Source organism: Sceloporus occidentalis, unplaced genomic scaffold, assembly GCF_023333645.1.
Source record: "Sceloporus occidentalis isolate IW3139 unplaced genomic scaffold, rSceOcc1.0.p SCAF_14, whole genome shotgun sequence".
Classification (NCBI taxonomy): domain Eukaryota; kingdom Metazoa; phylum Chordata; class Lepidosauria; order Squamata; family Phrynosomatidae; genus Sceloporus; species Sceloporus occidentalis.
In genome coordinates this window covers 3,636,857-3,659,153 of record NW_028316994.1, presented here as the reverse complement: position 1 = coordinate 3,659,153, position 22,297 = coordinate 3,636,857, and the positions used below count along the sequence as shown (strand labels likewise).

General features: G+C 41.0%; 1 protein-coding gene across 1 annotated transcript; it reads right to left on the bottom strand.

Moving 5' to 3' along the window:
• Positions 1-3,232: 3,232 nt before the first annotated feature.
• Positions 3,233-21,726, bottom strand: LOC149303583 (eukaryotic translation initiation factor 3 subunit C-like). Its single transcript, XM_089479749.1, has 21 exons — positions 21,645-21,726; positions 18,776-18,916; positions 17,734-17,799; positions 17,310-17,499; positions 15,682-15,807; positions 15,179-15,233; positions 14,942-15,051; positions 14,474-14,601; positions 12,182-12,338; positions 11,958-12,061; positions 11,164-11,305; positions 10,741-10,866; positions 10,407-10,500; positions 9,958-10,145; positions 8,442-8,666; positions 6,925-7,288; positions 5,237-5,396; positions 4,897-4,962; positions 4,432-4,519; positions 3,964-4,126; positions 3,233-3,398 (listed from the first exon to the last, which is right to left on the bottom strand). Exons 2-21 carry the CDS (start codon positions 18,874-18,876, stop codon positions 3,313-3,315), a joined length of 2,739 nt encoding a protein of 912 aa, XP_089335875.1. The 5' UTR covers positions 18,877-18,916; positions 21,645-21,726; the 3' UTR covers positions 3,233-3,312.
• Positions 21,727-22,297: the final 571 nt, after the last annotated feature.

Below are 22,297 nucleotides of genomic sequence, written 5' to 3'. Positions count from 1 at the left end.
CAGCTCCTCAGATTGGTTTGCTTTAACTCAGTATGCAATCAGGAAGAACAGCATCAAAACCTGGGACTTTTCAATCAATTTGGATAAACCCTTAGTTTCTGCACACTGTATATTTTCTGTATGTAAAAACAAGGATTCTCAGAACTCGCAGCATGCACCTTCTTCTGGGCTACAGGAAGGAATCTCAGAGCAAAAGTACCAGCTTTATTCTCCTGTTAGATTAATTAATTAATTAATTTTTATTTAAATGACACACTCTGAGTATGTTGATACTCAGTGTATCATAGTTAATGACACCAGGGTCCATCCCTTTGTCTCAGGGTTTGGTCTTGATATCTCAGGGCCTGGGATGATACTCACTTGGAAACTTTAGTTAGAACTTTTTACAATACATTATCAATATTAATCCAATTTCTCTCTCTTTCTGGCCCACTCCTTCCTTCATGACTATCACACCTTTAATGTAATTAAGGTGCCTTCCCATTCAAAATGAAACCAAAACACTTTATTGCCAAGCTTTACATCTCAAAACATGCTACCAGACATGTTTGTAGTGCTACCAGTTCCACCTTTTACTCTGTCATTGGTTTGTTTTGAGAGAGGGAAAAAAGATAGGAAAGGAGGAAACAGTGCAAAGAAAGAGGGAGGTGAGCTAGCATAGTTTAGTTGTTTGACTGCATTGGACAACTATGGAGACCAGGGTTCAAGTTACTTTGGGCAAGTCACACTGCCTAAGCCAAAGAGAAGGCAAAAGCAAATCCTATGAACAAATCTTGCTATGAAAGTCCCATAATAGGATCATCTTAGGATCACTGTAAGTCTGCACACAACAATAATCAGGGGAAGGGGGTTGCCTTTGCCTTTCTCTGAGGCTGAGAGAGTGGGACTTGCCCAAAGTCACCCAGTGGATTTCCCTGGGCAAGCAAGGATCCAAACACTGGTTTCCAGAGTCATTGTGCAAACCACTATATCACACTGGGTCTCTCCCATTTATACCTCCTCCCATTTGAAGAAGAGATTGTTTGTGTCTATTTGTCTAACACAATTATATAACCAGCAGCAGTACCAATCTGTCCAGAATAAACTGCCAAAATGCTTTTAAAATGCTGGCAGGGATATGAGGAACTTAAAGTGGTGAGAGCACTGGTTGCTAGTTGAGTCAGTTGTGTTGGAATCATCATCCCCTGCCAGTGGAGAAAGCTGTGCCAGATTTTTGCTACGATCTGTTTGAGGCATGAGCAGCTATGTGAAGTTAATAAATTAACTCTACTCCATTAAAAAAACGATTGCCTGTCTCTCTGGTAAAGACTCAAGAATTGAGGAGTTTGTCCTCAGAACCATAGTCCTCTGGTTAGTGAAATGCTGAATCTCATTCAGTTCATGTGAAGCTGTCTGGTCCAGTTTTTACCTGTTAATTAAAACAAAGTGTGATAGTGCACCCAACCCTGACGTGTATCCAAATTTGGCCAAGCAGGGAGTGGAGGCTTTCATTTCCTAACAATAAAAAAGATGAGTTAAGTGCAGAACAGACTGATGCTTCAGAGAAGGGGCCACCACACAATACCCTTTCCTTCACCCAGTAGTAGCACTCTGGTAACTACAGCTTGGTAGCCACACTTATCCATCTTTGCTCAATGCTGAGGCCTGCCCATGTACTTGCCTTCTCTTGCTATGCCATATTGTCAGGTCGGCCTCAAGATGTTTTGCTGCTTGAGATTTTAAAAATAGTAATTCTGTGGCCTTTCTCATGCTATATAAAAACCCTAGCTAGGTTAGCAGTTGAATCTTTCTTCACAACAGGTGATGGGGAAATCACCCTCCACCTCACTTGAAAGCAAAGGCTAGCTTGAGGGAATGGGCACAAAGCATGCTGTGCCTCACACAATCTTCCCATTGTTCCCCCTCCCCAGCATTTGCTTCCCGAGACTAACCATCCCCTTCTATTGCATAGCAGGGTCTACCCTGCCCCTGTCATACAGAAATACCCTGTTGAAAGTAGGCAGGCTGGAACTAGGATGTAGACAGATTGAAAAAGCACCTCACACCAAGATACAGTTTGGTAGCTGCTGACATATGGTGGAAAAGTAGGGAAAAAGTTAAATGACCTCCTGGAATGGCACTGGCTGACTATTCCATCTAACATCTATCAACCATTCATTTGCAAGAACAGATTTGTTTCCTACTAATGAACAAGTGCTTTAAGTAAAAAATCAACCAAAAACCATGTTATTCTTCAGCTGGGTTTGCTGAGAATTGCTATGGGTGTGACAGTAACATTCCACCCAGCTCTGCTGTGAGGGAAGTCCTGTGCATGTAGGTCAAAAAGACCATTATGTGGAAAAGATCACCAGATTTAAGAAGCTATAACATTCATATGGGCTGAAGAACTTCAGTAGTGTTCACTTGATAGATTGTTGATTTTTAAGTTTTCGATTGCAGTCTCCATAGGAACCTCACAGTATAGTATTGGGTAATGATCAGTGGCACATAACCCATTGGGTTGTGACTAATACGGCTCATACATATCAGGTACACCCATGCTGTACAGAATAGCAACTTAATGCGGGTAATTTGAATAATACAGTGGGCCCTCCCCTTATGCGAGGGATCCGTTCCGGATCCCCCTGCATAAGGGGAAATTTGTGTATGTTCGTGTCCCATTAGAAACAATGGGGCGTGAGCACATTGTTTTTCTCCCTGAGTAGCTTCTGCATAAGCTGGAAGCCACATATAGTGTGTCCGCGTATGGCGTAGGTGCACAGTACTGCTAATCTCCAAGAGTTCAGAATATCTCTTCTAATAAACTCTAATTGTTACAGAGGATGCACGAACACCTGCAAGCACCTTGTATGGACTTCCATGGAGACTGGACACCCAAAGAATCTTCACTTAGAAACCTCTCCCTCATGAGTGGGAGATCTTCCAGCTTCCACTTGTTGATTGATGACTACTTCCATAAAACCACACTAGTGGTACAAGTCTGATGGACATCTGGACATCAGCAACATCTGGAAGACCACAAGTTCCCCAGTCCTACTTCACCCGGAGGTATTTTCCATACTTCCCTCTACCTGCAGCCTCTATTTTAGGAGTTAATGGCAAAAAGGCTGATGACTGGGGATGCAATAAGCCTATGTGTCACTTAGGCAGACAACACTTTCCCTAATTCATTTACTCTGACACCCTTTCCCCCAAGCATCTCCTTAAGCTTCTAATAACACCATATTCAATCTCCTTCTCAATAAATTCTTTATTTGATGTGTTCAAAACATGGAAATTGGAATAAGATAAGTTCTGTGGTAGCAATGAGAATCAGTAGTTACTTTGTCGTTCTTGCTGCCGATAGCCTCCACGCCGCAGGTAGCCCCCTTCGTTTTTGCGGTAGCCATCCTTCTGGTCTATAGTGGGAGATAAGATATTATGAGGATCAGATCCATGGGGCCAAAATGTGGTCAGTAAAGTAGTCCAGTAATGTATTTTGTTGGGTAGATTATGGCAAAATGGGATAGGGACACAGAAACCAAAGTAAATAGTGATTGAGTGAACAGTGGTTTTTGTTGGATCAGATCATACTTTTGTATGAATCTAAACATTTGGGCTTTGAGAATTTTGGGACAGGAGTGGAGACTATTATCTAATGTTTGGGTCTTATATGGAGGAGAGAATCTTTGAACTAAAAGAGATTTTAATCCTGCAAATGAAATGAGGAAAGCAGTTTTCAATTCCTGATAACTGAAAGCATCATCTGACTAGTGGAAATTGCTCAAAGGATTTTCAGATTTTATTCCATTCATGAGCAGAACTTTCATTTTAAAAGATAAAAAGGCTTATGGATTTACCATGCAAGCAGCAGCCACACCTGCCTCTCTTCAATTCTGTCTCCAAGTGGCCAATAACAGACAGAAGAGTACAAAAGGGTGAAATGAATTGTTATCAAAACAGGTATTTGGAACTTCCACTCACCTCGGAAGTAGCCTCCATAGGTGCCTTGTTTCTGGTCAAAGACTCTCTCATTGTTCTCCACAAGGCTGCCCAGCTTCTCAGCCAACTGAAGTGCCAGGTTCTGTTGGGCAGTGGGCTCTGTCCGATGCATCACAACTGTCTGGGTTGGCTGGTCTAAGGAGGCCTGAGGAGGAGAGATTTGGAAAACTCAAACAAACCCAGCACAGGCAAATCAAGCTATGTATGTTCCAAAATTCCTAAAAGAAAGAAAAGCCCCTCTTGTGCTCATGAACTTAGATTTCTAGCTTTTCCATGGACTGTTTGCTCTGCTAAGGCTGCTAGAAAAACAACACTGATGAACATCTTTATTTTTTGGTCTGTGAAAGAGCTACTCATTTTCTTGTCTTTCCACCTCCCCCTGTAAACCTCCCCATCTCTCTATATATCTTCACTAACCAGCACCATGTCTTGTACAAAAGGGTCTCATACCATCAGCTCTTCATTGATGATCATCTTGCTAATGATACTGTGCACTGTGGGTAGGTCCAACTCAAACATATCAGACAGGATCTCCATGCTAGAATAAAAGAGAGATTTTTAGAGGATGGGAGGAGAAAACAGGGAATAGAGAAGGTGCAATTCAGGTATCATAGGCTGCCAGATCAGCAACTACTATGCAAAAAATGCACTGGGGAAATAGTGGTCCAAGAATGGATTTGCAGTAAGATATCAGACTGAAAGTGCACCGATCACAACAAATGGATTTGCTGCATAAAATATCCATGCCAGTTGATTGTAGATGAGATGCTGAAACACCTGAGTCAGCCACTCTTAGGCACTTGCAGTCACTAATAATCTATAAAACAATCAAATTCTCATATTCCCAAGAGGCCACTCTACTGGAAGAACCATTAGAATTAAAAGACCAGCCTGCTCATCGCAGTCTCTGCATACCTGATGGAGTCGTAGACACTGCTGTAAGTGAAGAGATAGGTTCGGAGAGACTCCTCCTGGATCTTACTGTTGGGAGAAAACAAGAGATGGATTTAAAGGCCCTGAAAGCCATATACATTCCACATCTCCTCCTGAACAGGCAACCATGAGCTAGATGGACCAAAAAGAAGGCCTATTCTTATGTTCACAGATACCACCCATATTTCCTTTCCCCATAAATTCATTTTTGACCATTTAGCTCCAGCTCCATGCTTAATTAACAGGATCTGAAGAACTCCTTCTTCTATGTCCCATTCTCTCCCTTACCACTCCCCCCTGCAACAGTCTCCCTATAACTGACCGGACGAGCATGCTGCGCACTTTGTCAGCCTCAGGGAACAAGTCCCAAACTTTCCCATTCATTTTCTCATTGACAATGAAACGGTGACATGTTTTCCAGTCGCCCATCTTCATAGCCTTGGAAGCTGCTACGACATGCTCCCTCATGGACTCTGGGGGGCCTAAAGCATGGAGAATGGGGAGAGATGATGTCAAACTGGAAAAGATGTTCTTAAACACCCCTTAAACATTCTCCCACATGCACAGAAAAAGCTCAGAGTACTGAATATTCATATATAAAAAAATAAAAATTGTATCTAGCCAAAAAGGGGAGGGCTAGAAGTATATGGAATAGTGATTGTTACCTAATTAGGAAAAATATGGATGGTTAATATGCCAAAAGATTATCTATGGAACCCTGATAATCCTAGAAGCTGCAGAGATCAGAAAAACAGCTCAGTGGGATTTCTGCTGTTTAGGAGGTGGGGTTTCAAACAAAACAAACAAACAAACAGCTTAATTTATATACCGCTTCATAATGAACTAACAGTAAGTGGTTTACAAGTGTAAGCTAATTGCCCCAATAAGCTGGGTACTCATTTTGGCGACCTCAGAAGGATGAAAGCCTGAGTCGGGCTTGAGCCCCCTTAGCTGGGATTGAACTCACAACCTTATGGTTTTGAGTGAGTGAATGCAGTACAAGCATTTAACCACTGCGCCACCAGTGCTCTGTAAAGGTACCTGCCCCTCTCACAATTGGCAAAATTATGCAAATGAACAAAGTGGCTTAAACTGCATAATACAACCTATAAAGCAAGGCTCTGGCCAAGCATGGGTAGAACCAGCTAATCACAGCTTTGTGAACATGGGCTATGGGAAGGCAAATATAAAAACCAGAGGCTTGTCTGTAAGAGTTTAGACAGGGCCAGTTAGGAAGAAAGGAATGATGGAGATCTGCAAAGGATTTTGGAGAGCTGAGAATGAAGAAAAGTTCAGGGGAAAGTGTTCATTTGAAAATAGATGTTACATAAATGTCTGCATAATGGCTGACATTTATTTTATCTGTTATTTATTATTTATTTATTTACAGTATTTATACCCTGCTCTTCAGCCAAAAGGGTATATATCCACTGCCTTTATTTTTTACATCTCTGTTTACATGTGTTAATAATTGACAAGGAAGACTGATTACACATTATCACACAGAACAACCGATACAGCCACTTAACCAGAAAAGTGGTCACCTGGCAGCCTGAGCATCAGATCCAGTAAGGGATCTTAAAAGTAAAAGAGCAAGGTGAATGACTTAAGAGTTGCGGAGTCAATCTGAACAGGATTTCCATCATACAAGTATGTTATAGAACTGAGCTTTTCAGTATGCAGAAATGCACACTAGAAATGCTGTACAGAGGATGTTATCTGCATCCAGAGGAAACGGGAGGTCCTTAAATCAAGCCTATGGCCACTGTGTCATTGTGGCTATTGACATAAAGAAAGTCAGTCTGATCAGGTCTCAAAAGGAACATGGCAGTACAGCAATCTTCCCTAACATGGTACTCTCCAAATGAGTTTAAATGCAACCTCTATCATCCCCATCTAGCATGTGCAACGGTGTCTGAAGGGTCCTGGGAGGGAAATGGCTGGTGTATAGAGGATGGCCAGAACTGTAAGTCATGGATAAAAATGAGCTGTAATTCCAGTACTACTCACCAAGAAGAGGCTGGCGCTCGCCTACACGCAGCTGGTGGTGGAACTGCTTACTAATCATGCGCCGACGGGCATCAAACTCATGGGCAGCCATGTAGGGAATCTCAAGCAGCATGGCTGATACCAAGTAGACACACTCCAGGAGTTCCAAGTTGATGTGCATGTGGAAGGGGACCTGGCGGCGCTTCTCGATCTTCTCCTGCTCCTGGTTGCGCTCCTGCATGCTGCGCATTAGCAGGCCCTGCCCCAGCAGTTCCTTGGCTCTCCCACTCGACTGAATATCCAGCAGTGCATTGTGAGCATCCTTGATCATGCCCTGGCGGAAAGCACAGATCCCCAACTGCACCATCGTTCGGTTGTACAGGATCTGCAAAAAACCCAATAATTTTTAAGGGACCTGAGGTCTAATGGCAACCACCTTCACCAATGGACAATCTTCCTTCCTCCCTGGAAAGCTATAGTTAGTATCATATAATCCCTTCCACTCCAAATACATGCTTCTTGTAATTGTTTTTCCCTATCAGAGAGAGGTTGGAAGCATTATTTTTAAAGAGATGACTAACTTCCCAAATTCCTCAGCCAACATGGCCAAATTAACTGGGTCATTCTGAGTGTCACAGTCCAGAACAGTAATTTCTCCAAGCTGTGTTAGTAATAAAAATGGAAAAGATACACAGCTTTGATCTCATGGACCATCATAAGATTTATTTACTTTGCTTGATGCAAAAGAAAAGGCAACGCCTTTACAATTCCAGATAAAGAAGGGTACTACACTTATTGGCCAAGCTGGCTTTGATTTACAGCAAAACTCTGAATTAGAGACACCCTGCCAACACACCCTGCTATTAATACAAGCTGTTTGTATTTTGCAAACTCAGGGCCATGGCTTCCTTAACTGAGTCAATGTAGCCGGAATGTGGTTTGAAACTAGAGTAGCAGATGGACTGTACTAGCAGTGTAACAGGACAGTGTTCTCCATTGCACTAAGGCTAAAAGTGAAAGAAGCAGGGACAACACATCTCTGTCCTTGGAAGGGGCTCAAGAGAAATGGGGAGACTGCCAGTGGTATTCCCCATAACCACCACCTGAAGCAATTTTCTCATTTCCAAATGGAGGTCAGGGAGAACCCCAATACTTCTGCTAACACTGTCTGACATCTTTTAATTTCCCAGTTCATCCCAGCTTTTTATACTAGCATCCTCCCCCCCTCCCCCCCCCCCAGAAGGCAGCAACTGTGAGCAGCAGTGAGTGTGACCAGATAGAGCAGAATGCTAGGAAAGAAAGTTTCGGACATCTGTCTGTCTCAACCGCAAAGTATAGTTTTCACTGGCTGTGCCCATCATCCTAATGCAGGCTGTGTTCCATTTCATATCCATAATCCATACAGGGCATTTTAGAATTTCTTGATTCTAAGTAGTCACTTGGAGCCACGCACTAGCTGCTCATGGAAGGCCTGGCTTCATTCTATTATGCCTAAGCATCCCTGAAACTCCTTTCTGTTCCAGTTCCTGCTTTCTAACCTGCACTGGCGGGTCTGCATGCTGGATGTTGTCTTGCAGGTGACTCATGAGCATCAAATCTCGGGCCTGGTACCAGCGGTCATGCAAAGCATGGTGGTAAATGTGGCAGAGGATGGCACAAGTACGGATCCGATCTGTCCGGTCCTTGGCATAGATGAATTTGGAGAGACGCTCCATCAACACCGCTGAGTCTTCAGCTTCATTCTCAGCCTGGTCTTGTTCTGACTGTGGGCAAACAAGCAATGCAATGTGAAAAAACAAGGGATGCTCCCCATCCCCATGCATGCAATTACAGCTGGCCTTCCATGTCCACGGATTCTGTATCCAAGGATTCAACCATCCACAGCTGGAACATATTTTCAAAAAATTGAATTCCAAAAAGCAACCCCTGTTTTTATCATTTTATGCAAGGGAAAGCATTTTACTATACCAATGTATTTAATGGGACCTGAGCATGCATGGATTTTGGTATTCATGGGAGGTCCTGGAACCAAACCCCAATAGGTATTTCATCCAACACCGCTGAGTCTTCTTAGCCCTGTACTTACTCAATATACCATACTGAATTCTAATCACCCCAAGTTGCACTAGCTCAGGATGATGGTGTAGTGAAACACATAGGAGAATGCTAGATACGGGAGGTCTGGCTTAGTACATCAACTGTTCCCCAATGTTTGCTATGTTTCTCTGTTAATACAATACTAAAGCAATGTCTGCAAAACAGAACAAAAAAAGCAAATTCTGATTGGCTTAACCATCCAGATATCATAAACCAAGATCTGATGAGAACTTTAATTCTTTGAAAATGGATTAAGACATATTATGAAGTATTTCCGACAACCTCCCCTACTTAGTTCCAGGGTCCTTTGAAAGAAGTCACAATAGCACAAGGCCAGTTTACATCTATACTGATAAATGAGAACTTGTGTCTGTCTAAACATCTGCACTGAAGGCTTATGCAACTTGATATGGATACTAAGGAGACCATAAGGTCTGCACTTTGGCATTGTTTTCAAAATGGATTTTAATTAGTGGAAACAACTTGAAGGCACACAACAAAAAATATGTATGTAACTTGTAATATAATCTTTGGTCACAGGGGGGCAGACTTCTACAATACTGCTTAAAAACAAAATTGTAGCCTGGCCTAGGATATTCAACTCTTCAGAGGGCTTGTAGGCAGCTCAGCAGTAGAATATGTATTTTGCATGCAGACAGGTTAAATCCTTAACATCTACAATCAGGATCACAAATCAAGCGACTAAGAAAACCATCAGGCTAAGGACCCTAGAAAGAACTACTGCCAGTAAGAATAAACAAATATCGGACTAGATGGACTGATATCCAGTATGATGCAGATTCCTACACGGTCTCCAATTTACAGCCTGATTGATGAGAGTATTTATGAAGTCACACTCTCCACACAAGCTCCACCGCTATAAATTATATTATGCAAAATCTGGCTCCTGCCAGAGCTAGAGGTAAAGAAATTTCACTGTCTGAGAAGCTGATCTACCTTGCTATCGCCTGCTGGACCCTGCTGCCGCTGGTGAGCCTTGTAGTCAAATTTGTAGTAGGTGTGAAGGATGCAGCGGAGGTAGATGCGGCATATCTCCTCTGTGGTCCCCTTGTCCTGAAGATATGTCTGGACACGTTCTATGATTTTACAGACTCGGGCCTCATCCTTTAGGTGGTCCACATACTCTGGTGGAAAGATAGCATGAATTTACGGACATCCATACAAGCAGGGCTGGTGGTATTCCCTCTGACAGGCACAATTATGAGAAACATCAGTTTTTGCTCTAGTCTTGATGGTGATGGCAGGAAGCCAGGCAAACTTTTCTAGTCCTTATGAATGCAGAGTTAAAGCATGAAAACATGCAGTCCACTAGCAGATGCAGCTTTCACCCAATCCCAACATTCTTCACTCAAAGACCTACTTTCCGATGATATATCCACACTCACCTTGGGAATGGGGGTCTGTGTTCTGCATGATCTTTACGAATTCCTCATCCATTCGCTCCACCAGAGTCAGAATGCAGCCTCGCACACGATATGGCTGGCCACGCGAACACATAAATGTATGAACACAGGGTCAAAATATTTAGCCACAGACGAGTTTCACTCAACCTGCTGCCATTTGGGTGTACAGGAATACAACTTCCATTACTCACAATCTTTAGCCATACTGTCTATAGATGATGGGAATTATAGTCCAACAAATCTGAGAAGTGCCAGACTGAGGAAGAACAGCACAGTGCTCAGCATATAATATCCTGTCCTACCCAGCAGCACTCACCTGTTCACTATTGGACAAGTTCTCTGAGTCTTCTGCAATGTTCTCACCAATGAAGATGTTGGGTTGAGCAAAGAGGATGTCCAGTAGCTCATCAATACAATCCAGGCATTTCTTCCACATCTCCGGCTGTATGTGAAGGTAGAAGAATGGTAAATAGACAATCACTAATGTCCCAGGTATTTTGGGGAGGGAACCATTTGACCTTCCAAGTCGTACAGGAGGGAAAGGGAAATCGTTGGTCCTCTGGATGATTTGATCTGGAATTTCCATAATCCCTATTGACCACAGGGGTTTTAAGAATTGTAATGTTAAAAAAGACTAGAGTCAAAAGTTTACAATTCCTGCCCTAAGCTAACACAAGAGAGTACTGAAAGGCCTGCCCCCCCCATGAAAAAAGCACCCTTCTTTCCTTCTAGTTCTTGCCTTCATATATGTAGCCAAGTTGGGGTTGTAATCATACAATGAAGCAACAATGTTGAACTTGATTTTCACATCAATAGCAACACCCAGGTTATTTTCTGCTGCAATTCCAACCAAGAGCTGCAGAAGATCAATCTGTGCTGCTCTGTGAAGAGAAGAATGAAGAAGAATACAGTGTGACAATGTATTGGTAGGATCAGATGTGCTTTACAGACTGTGCACTGCCCTGTACTGAATTCTCTTAAACCACCTGGAAATTTTAACTTCCCCTGGAATTAGCTAGCAACAAAAAGACCTGAAACCCTGTGTGAGAAGGTGTTGGGAATGAACTCTCCATAAGAGTTTGTGGAGAACTGCTGCCAGTCAGATGTGAAAGTGGTGGACCAGACAGACAAATAATCTGACTAAGCATAAAGCTGCTATCTCTTTCATGCTGCCAAAGCAAAGTAGCAATTGCTTGAATACTCATTTAAGGCTGTTTTACAGGAGTTAATGTGGGGTACAAAATAATTTAAACAAACCCTACTTAGAAAACCTACTACTCTTGTGCCCACTGTTTCTTTTCTTTTGCTCCTAGTATCCGTGTGGTGCCCATAGTACCATAAAGGAGGACAACACCCGTATTAAACCCAAAAGAACATTTGTACGTAATTTTCTGTAGCTCCTTCTGAGATTTTCTTCTTTTAATGGTAGTACAGTTTCACAAAGAGTCAACAAGAAAGTTGCATCTCTGTGAAGGTAAATACTTCAATGCTTGCCCTTTCTTGCCATACAAAAAACATTGTCTCTGGTCTTACCTATCAGTGCCTTTCTTCCCACGGGCCTGCAGGATCTCATTGAGTTTCTTCACAACTACAGCATGATTGATCTCTGTGCCTTTAGCAAACATCTTGGGCTTCTCCTGTAGAAATAAAAGCTAGATAAGCTGAAGCAATACTTGGGGAAGGAAGAGAAAAAAAAGGCTGCTGACATCTTCCTATTCATTCCTTCTAGTTGCCAGGACAGAGAGTAAGAACCTCACCTTGACCAGTGGGACACCTCCTTTGACCTTCTCCCACTCTCCACCTTCATTGTCATCTTCATCGTCTTCATATTTCTTGGATTTGCGGTCTTGCTTTTTCTTTGCCTTCTCTTCTCTCTTCTTCTCTAGAACTTTCTTGTCCTCTTCAGTGCCAGTTCTGGTTAAGAAGGAATACACAGACTGAGCTCTTTTCACTCTAAGAATCTGAAGCTCTGAGCTGCTGGAATTACTCAAGCAAAATAACTTTAATTGCTGATCAAAACTTGCATTTCTTAAATCCAGGCTTACAAAAATCTGAATAAGACACATCAAATTACCAAAGTCAAACTGGCCAGCATAAAAACATTTGCATCCAACTGAAATTCCCTCAGTATATATTTAATGTGGAGTGGACAAAGTCTGGCTCACAAAGGCAATTTTGCAGCCCTCATACCTTCCAGGCTGTGCTTCTACTGGCCAAGGAAAGGATCTCCTAAAAGTATCAAGAAGTGGATTTTTTCCTTTGACACAATGTTGCAGGGACCTCAAAAGTTTACAAATTTGTAAAAATTACAAGTTAGGAGACTTCTGTGCATTGTTTTGCATTTTTGAGAGTCCAGATGGCCCCCAGAGGCCTCCTGAATAAAAAACTGATCCCGATCCTCCCAGCTGCCAACCCCTGATCTCAAAGTAATCCCAGAGAAATTGGCTTTCTAATACAGAATAAATTTGCCAAAGACCAAATAATGCCCCAAGCAGAGCCACAGGTGCACACCTGCTTAACAGGTTATCAGCTAGACAAGAAGTAATCTCTATTGCACTTAAGATTCCATTTTCTCATTACTGCCTAGGCCTCAAAACATCCAGCACTTTGATGCTCAGTTAATTCAATATTGTTCACTGACACAGCACAGTGACTGAATGTCACAACCAGATGCCACAAGTACCACAAACAGAACTTGGTAGTGCTACTTTTTCTGAAGCCTTGGGAGATTCTAGGAGTTATAGTCCAAAAAAAAGTATCTTACCCAATCTCTAATTTTAGGAACAGCACAGTTTAAACATCTGAATGAGGGATTCCCAATTTTGAAGCCAATTCAAAACTGACTGTCCTCATAAACAGTATATTTATTTAAAGCGAGTATTTTTGATATTCATTCAATATTTACTTAGATAATTTAATGGCTGTAGAGAATAATTTAACAATAGGTTAAAATATTAGTATATTGATTTAATTGTGAAGAATAATGTTCTATTTTATTTGCTCATTTAAACACATTAAAAACATAAAATCAGTGAAGTAGAGATCATAGACAAAGGGGCAAAACAGACGGTCAAAATAAGCAGGTTTCCAGCCAGCTTTGAGACAGAGCATTTAGACGATGCATGGCTTGAAACTGGCTGGAAAGCGTGCCCAAGCCACTCTATGGGGAGAAGAGCCAGACTATAAAGGATCTGGATTTTTCTACTTTCCCCTGGAAAATGTGCACCTTTACATATACGTATAAATGCGCTGACACCAGGGTGGCTCTAAAGGGGTTCTCTTTCTAAACCCTAACCCTAACTGTGCATGTAAACAGCCCATTGCAGGAGTGCATTTAAAAGGGACGGAGCTGTCGTACCCAAGTGGTGAGGGTTGCAATGCCCAAAAGAGAAATAGTGACACCTGTCATAGAGATGAGTACAATATACACAAAGCAGACAGTCAAAGAGGGGACATGGAGTGAAGGGGGAGTTAAGGGGGGGCATGACTGTACCTTGCTGGCATCTGCATGGACACACCTCTGCTCTGATACCATATTCTGGTGAAGCGCTGCACATGCAAATGTGTGCAGGTTCAGAGGGATGGCCATCCAATGGGATGGCCATCCTTGACAGTTCACTCCTGTGAAGGTGTGCAAAGATGGTGGGCAGAACAGTAAAAAAAAATAGCCAGCAGCACTGCTTGAAGCCTTGCCATGTTGTCAAGAAATGTGCACTCCAGCTGCCTTGGGACAGGTGTTGCAGTTGGTGGAGTTTCAACGTAGCTTCAGAAAAGGCAACTTTTTCCTGCCTGTCTGTTTTGCCCCAAAGATTGTAATTATGAAAAGGAAGTAAAATGTATATACTAAAATCAGCTCTGAGGAGATGTAGGAAGTCAAATGTTTTAAGCATGTAATAAGTTATTGTTTCTTAATTTTTTTTGTATAATGTTGAAGATTGTATCTATTATAGATAGCTATATAATATAGAATTATAGATAGATATTCACTGCACCAACATGGGCATTTCTCACCCTGTTTAATAGAGACTGTTCCCTCCCCTCCAGCTTACTTTTTAAGGAACTTAGAAGCCAGAGAAGTATATTTGCCCTCATCTTCATCTGACTCAGAATCTGATTCTGAATCTGATGAGCCCCAGTCTTCATCATCATCAGAATCTTCCTCATCCTCATCTTCATCCTAGCAGGGCAAAGAAAAAATTATACAACAGCAAGCTACATGACAAGATGTTTCATATCCAAATTCAATTTAGGAAGGTCTCAAGGCAGTAAAGTCCACAGACCAGTCACAATCCACCTCTGATGACCTTTGTTTCATGGGAAACCTGTCCTTATAGACAATGATTCTGGGAAAGGTTTTCCAAATTCTCAATTCTTAAAACAAAGTCATTTAGTTGTAAGAGTTTTCTCAACTCAACTCAACTGACCCCTTGAACTGTCTGATACTCAGATTCATAGAAGATACTTAAAGGAAAGCCAACACTAAAAAAAGGAGACATTCCACTTCCCAGAATTCTCACCTCCATCTTTTTGAGGAATTTGGCACGACCCTCACCTACTCCCTCCTTTTTCTTCAGGAAAGCTGCTGCACTCATTCCCTCATCATCATCTTCACCTGAAGAGGAAGATCCTGTACCCAGAAAGCCAGGGCGAAGAAAAAAAATCATTGAGTGCAGATTTTACACACCAAAATAAAAAGGTTTGTCTAGAAGGGAAAGACTTCCATCATTACTAGCTGCTCTTGCATCATCACTCACCCTCTGAATCATCACTTTTCTTGTCCTCATCTTCATCAGCTGACTGCTCAGGGTTCTGGGAAGGAAGGAGAGAAACTATGGGTGTGATACACACCAAATGTTACAGCTTATTAATGGGATCAGTCAGGAAGACAGTTTAAAAAAACTGCAGCTAGTGCAAAATATGATGGCTGAATTGCATTCTAGTGTGTCTTTTCTTGACATGGGATGTTTTCATTTTTAAGATGGTTTTAAAGTTTTGAACTGCCTGCCTGGGAATCCTTGGAGCTAAAATGCAACTGAGAAATAGTTTCATAAACATAAGTAACACAAGGGGAGACTTTTCAAATTTTTCATAAGCTCGCTTTTTCAAACCCTCCCTCTGGTTCTAACTCTCAGCATTAGCACAATGGGTAAAGTCAATTAACTATCCCCACTTTCTAAGGATTCAGTCCCCTTTCCATATGGAAGATAATGCTCAGGTGCATCCCTTGAATGCCTTCTACACCATAATAGGTCAATACCTGGCGGTAAGCTGTGATTTGAGTCTCATAATCCCGGTTGTACTTCCGGATCTTCTGGCGGAGGGTGCTCAGTGCTTTGGCGTTGTTTTTGTTCATTTTCTTCTTGCCTTCTTTGTCCTCCCATAACTATGAAAAGGGAGAAGTGAAAGGAAACAGGGTTACAGACAGTGCATGGCCACCTCTTCCACACACTGCAAGTGCCTCTGTATTCCTGTGAGGTGAGGTGAGAAAAGTGTGGTGTGGGAACCTCCAAGCCTATTTTACTCCCCACTTCTTCCAATACCTCAAGAACTCCTAGACCTACCCAGATTAGTTTTCTGAGATGAAAATTTCCATCCAAAATTGATAGGAGTAGTGTTATGCCTTAAATGCCAGAAACTTACAAAACAAAAACGAACCTTGGAACTGAAGTGACTTGCTGCCACTTCTGGGCTCAAAAATGTCTCTCACCTCCTCTTAGTCAGCCATGTAACATAAAATGGCCATTTTGTTCTCTGGCTTATCCTTTGAGATCCAATAAATTCCTGTGGGATCTGCTTGCCTCCTTCTCACCACTGAGGTGCTGCACGAGGTAACAGAATACTGCAGCAGTGAGAATATCATGACAGTGATCTCTGTTCAAGTTTCTATGAAATGATTGAAGCTCGTTACATTCTCAGCCTAACCTACCTCACAGTGTTGTTGTGAAAATAAAATGGGAATGGACAATATGATGTCTGTGTGCCTTCAAGTGGCTTGTTGGATTATAGCATCTCCACTAATTTCGTAGGGTTTTTTTAGGCAAGGAATACTCAAGAGGTGGTTTTGCCAGTTCCTTCCTTCGTCTGAAGGGGAGAGTGGCAATTATTTTTCCCAACATACTGTGATAGGTATCATATATGTGGCCATTGGCTACCATTGATTCCTTCCTGGAAACTCACCTGGCACTGGTAGCTAAAGGGTCATGAACTGGCACTGGTCCAAGGACCACCATTTTGTGTAGCACTGATTCAGAACATCAGAAAATTACAATTCTCGTGTACACTGTATCAGGTAAGCATTATTCTTAGTCAACATGGGGATCCTGGGTGTTGTAGTGCAAACATATGATTCCAAACTCTGACAGAGAGTGGATTATATTTTAAACTATTTTAACACTATTTGTTCAATTACTGTTTTTTAACGTATGCATTATTCATTGTTTTAATGAAGGCTGTGAGCCACCTTGGGTCCCATGTTGGGAGAAAGGGAAGATTTAAATTTTTTGAAGTCTTAATAAATATATTTTGAGTCAATTTGCACAAGATTGTGATATAAAGTTCCACAAATATACCAACTGGACAATTTTATGTGTCCATCAGGCTATAAATTATAATAATGATGATAGTAGTAATACTACTACTACTACTACTACTACTACTACTAATTTTATTTCTTATCCGTCTTTCCCCAGGGCTCAAATTGGGTAACAACATTGATTAAAACACACAAAACTATTTTAACACATTAAATTAAAATGCATAAAGCATATTAAATTAACCAAATTATGAACTTTATGCTGTTAAAACAGTGACAAAAGTTTTGGTTCAGTACATTTTGCATACATCAGAAGCTAAAACTCTGTAGCTGCCAGTTCCACCATCAAATACCTCATTAAGATAATCCTCCAGGTCTGCCAGGATGCGAATGTAGAACCGAGGTACTCCCTCCTTGTCAACAATGCTCTTGGCTTTTCCATAAGCCTTGCCCAGCAATTCAAATTCCTCCAGGCATTTGGTAACATCCCGAATCTTCATGGCATTCCGAATTGTTTTGATCAAGTTGGTAAGCTCCTCAAATCTAGCACAAGGGAAAAAGGAAAAGGAAGGAAGGTTAAACCTCAGTGTGGGAAAAGAGGTACATTTAGGACAGTCCAAGGCAAATGCAGCAGCAATGCCTTTTTGCAAACAAGCCAAAGGAAAGCAGCCACCAAAATGCTGTTCTATAAGATGGGACATTTTCCAAATATCCCAACCATTTGCCCCAGTCCTCTGGTAGCCAGAGATGCCCTCATCCCCCATCAAAGTTACCAACCTTTTGTCCTTTGCACTGCGCACAACTCTCTTTGTATCTTCCTCATCTTCACTCAACAGCAGAGGCCTGCAAGAAAGCAAAAGAAATGTAGAATTCTGCAATCCTTATAATCAATGATTAGGGTAGCAGTGGGAAACACGCTGACTGTTTTCCAGATATTTTAGTCTAAGCTGCCATTATCCCCAACCACTAACTGTGCAGTTTGGCACTGATAGAAACTGTTATCCAAACCATCTGTAGGGTTTTAAGTGTTCATTCCTGTCATACTTGCCAAAACATGTCCAAGACAAATATATGCATTAGGAAGGAATACTTGTAGAGGAAGAAAACATGTTTAGAGGAGGGAAAACAAGATGAGAAGAGGGTCTACAGGGGTGTTCAGTTCTTATTCCTACTGCTGCTTAATGTACTAGGCCAAGTCTAAGACAGGGTTAGGAAATCCACAACCTACTAATGTTATTGGACTTTAATTTTGTACCTAATGGTAAGGGATTATGGGAACAGTAGTTCATTAAAATCTGGAAGATCATAGGTTTTCCTGCTTTGGTCTATGGCATTCAAATAGAGCATATTCTTTTTCCTAGAGAAATTGTGGATGAGAATGGAGGTCAATAAAAGAAGTGAAAAATTATTTTGTTCATTCCCACCTTTGCCTATTTTTGCAGGCTAATAGCAGAGGGAAAAGAACAAACATGGCACAATGAATGTGATTCCATATGACTATTATAGAGGAAGTGTAACTTAACAAGGAAGAGGAAAAAGGTACTTGACAAACAGAGGCAAACACCATTGGGAGCATTGAGCACAGCAATGCCTAGGGATCTGAGATTGGCATGGTGTAGGGACTCTGGACAAAACTAAGGAACAAAAATGATAGGCTGTGGTCCTTAATTCCCTTTTCTGACTTTTAAATCTGAAGAACACTTCTCTTCCCTTCCCTCCATCAATACCACTCCCTCTTACTGTTTGGCTCAAGTCAATTCCTAGGAATTTCTGATCTCTCCTTTCTCTCTAAATCCTCCCTGTCCCCAACCATACTTACTGTTTCCCATAATTGCCTCCAACAGGCTTGGCTACTAGCTCATCTCCCGAGAGCGATGATTCTGACTCACTGTCTGAGCCAGTGGTAAAGAAACGCGACATAGTAGCAGTGGCTGCGACTGGTTACCCGCCACTCCTGATTCTGGATGGCAAGGATTAAAAAAAACAGTTCTTCAGTAAGCTTAATGACTGTTTCAAATAGAGAAAGAACAAATAACCGGAAAGCACATATTCACAGTAAAGGAATACAATTATTTAGTTATTTATTTATATATTCTGCCTTCCTCTCAGCACAGGGACTCAAGGCGATCAACAAAATTTAAAACAGTTCAAGTTAAAACGATATAAATAATTAAAAATACGAAGTTTTAAAAAGCAAATAAAACAACTTCAAAAAGTTAAAAAGACAAAGTCCCATGTGCTGCGTGATGGTCCAAAAAAAAAAAAAAAAAAAAAGCCCAATGTGTTTCAGCCTTGTCATCAATTGGCTTTCCTCAGAGGATATTATAAAATAAATGAAAGCGCATTTATTACAGTTGTGGTATTGGGACAACACATAAACCACCTCTAAAGACATAATTTCTTGATGATAAAATAGTATCTATTGTCCACATTATTATATGCATACCTATTGCCAGAAGTTTCTGGAGTTGCTGTCTGCATTCCCAATCAAAGTGGACTCTCTGAATATTAGAAAGAAGGAACTAGGAAATGGGTTCCTATTTGTTGATTTTTTGAAATGGCATACTCAGAGAGGACCAATGAGACGATGCATGGTGCAAGCATTACTCAGCTCTGTGCTATCTAGCTGATGCAACAAGCTGAAATTTTTTTAGCCATTTATTCCACAATTTTTATATTAAACATTTTATTTTCAAAACTTCATTCAAACCCCCTGGTGCTAAAGTTTAAAGTTTCAAAATCCACTCCACCTCTTTTTTCTTTAAACAATTCTCATTTTATTATTTCTCATCTCCAGTAAAAGGTAAAGCTTTTTCCCTTGACAAGGTTGTCAAGTCGTGTTCAACTGTAGAGGGTGGTACTCATCTCCGTTACTAAGCCAAAGAGCCAGCATTGTCAAAGATGTGGTCAGAATGACTGCACAGAACGCTGTTATCTTTCCACCAAAGTGGTACCTATTTATTCACTTGCATTTTTACATGCTTTTGAACTGCTAGGTTGGCAGAAGCTGGGACTAGTGATGGGAGCTCACTCCGTCATGCGATGTTTGGACCTCAAACTGCCAACCTGCTGAACTTGCAATTGTCAGAGTCAGTATCTTAACCGCTGAGCAACTGTGTCCCCATCATCCCTAGTATCCAAAAAGCATGTCGATTGCTGAAATGTTCCATTTGTTCAGAATGACTAATCAGAGTTTAGTGCCCCTGTTCTTTTATTTCTCAAACTGGACAGGTGTTCTCAATATTCTTTGTTTGATAGATCTTTTATGTTCTTCCCATATATTAAATTTTACAAATATTGAAATGTGACAGATTATATCAATTTTGGTCTACAAAACTGAATTCTTTAATTTTGATTGTGTATTTACAACATACACAATGACCACTCTGTGGCCAGATTTTCCCTGAACACAGTGTTGTTGGATTTTCTATTAGAGACCCTAAAATCTGCCCTAGCCCCCAAAATCTAGTGCTTGCCCCGCATTCTTTTCTTTCAAGCGACACTCTCGGCCTCGGGAGAAGGCAGTGGCAAACCTCCACTGAACAAATCTTGCCAGGAAATCCCCATGATAGGGTTGCCTTAAGATCGCCATAATTAAGTGATGGATTTTAAATCTGGATTGTTTTAGAACAGTGGTCCCCAAACTGTGCCCTTTAAGAGATTTTGAACTTCAGCTCCCAAAAGCCTCAGCCTTTGACTTCACAATAAATTATCATCACTCCCTACTGGTTATCCAACAACTTCGTTTCTTCCTCTCTCGATTGCTTTCACTAATGGTTTTAATGATTTATTTTATATTTTATCATTGTTATATTTATATGTTTTGTTACATATGTAAGGAAGAGGGAAGGGGAATTATTTATATTGTATTGTATTAGAGTCGTATTGTATTTCATGTGTGCATCGGTTTTTATTATTGTATTACTGTATTGTATTGTGTTTGTAAGTTGCCTCGATCCTACGGGAAGAGGCGCGATATAAATAAAAATTATTATTATTTATCATCACAATCACATTATTATTATTATTATCTTTAATAAATATATTATTATTATTCCTAATTATTATAAATATTATTATATTAATTATTATTACCAGCTTATTATTAACTTCTTTAATAAATTTATTATTTTTAATTATTATTATAATAATTATATTCTTATTTTTATTATTATATTATTAATTTCTAAATACACTGTATTATTACTATTATTATTATTACTACTTGTTATTTATTTCTTACATATTATTATTATTATTATTTACCCACCTCTCCCCACGTATCAAAGCAGGGATAAACAACAAACAAACAATGCATAACGCCAATTAAAACACACTTAATAACAATAACATGCAACAATAATAACAATAACAATTAGTCAGAAACTAACAATAACAATTAGTCAGAAACTAACTTACAGGCATAGAGCAACAACCACAATGGCTCAAAAGCAGGGTATAAATAGTCTAAAGGAATATAAAATGAAACAATTGCCCTCTTTCCACCTCCAGCTCCCCTTCAGATGTGCTGACTACAACCCCCATCATCCCCACCCAGAGGGAAAAGGGACAACTATTCTTCAAGTGGAAGACTCTATAGTCAAAAGCCCAGCAGCCTCTCCTCCTTCTGGCACCGCCATCCTTTCCCTCCTTCTTCCCTAAATCAACTCAGACAACCATCATCTCACCTTTTTCCACGCGCTCAACTCAGCCGAGGCCTAAGGAAAGGAAAGAAGCCTGCCTCGCCGTAGAGCTACTGCGCACGCGCAAAGCGAAAGTGACGCCAATGCGGACGCGAAAGAGAGCGCACGCCTCACGACCACTTCCGGTCTTTTCGCTTCCGCCATAGAGTTGCACAGTGCTAGAGCGACGGGTTTAAATAAATAAACAAATAAATAAAACCAGAAATTCAGTTTGTCTATGGCTGCATCCACACTAGAGAAATAACCCGGTTTGGCACCGCTTTAACTTGTCTGGCTCATGGCTATGGAATTCTGGGACTTGGAGTTTGTTGTGGGGCCCCACAACAAACTCCAAGTCCCAGAATTCCATAGCCATGAGCCAGAAAGAGTTAAAGAGGTGCCAAACCGGGTTATTTCTCCAGTGTGTATGAATTCATATGCCTCGGTTTCCAAGCTTTGGTCCTCCAGATTTTTTTGGACTTCAACGCCCAGACTTCTTGGCTTTTGTTGACCAAGCTTGGCTGGGGCTTCTGGGATTTGTAGTCCAAAACAACATGGAAAAGCAAAATTTGGGAATGACTGCTTCATGGCTTTTTTTTTTTAAAAAAAGAAAATCCTGACGAAAAGCATGATGGGAGTTGTATGCCAAAGAATATAGT

Bases quoted from the DNA above. Each gene is read 5' to 3' on its own strand.
- LOC149303583 (XM_089479749.1), bottom strand. From the start codon at position 18,876: ATGTCGCGTTTCTTTACCACTGGCTCAGACAGTGAGTCAGAATCATCG. The intron at 7,289-8,441 runs GTTAGAAAGCAG...GGTTTTTTGCAG, and splicing joins ATGCAGACCCGCCAGTGCAG to ATCCTGTACAACCGAACGAT. The intron at 4,963-5,236 runs GTCAGTTATAGG...TTCTCCCAACAG, and splicing joins GTGCGCAGCATGCTCGTCCG to TAAGATCCAGGAGGAGTCTC.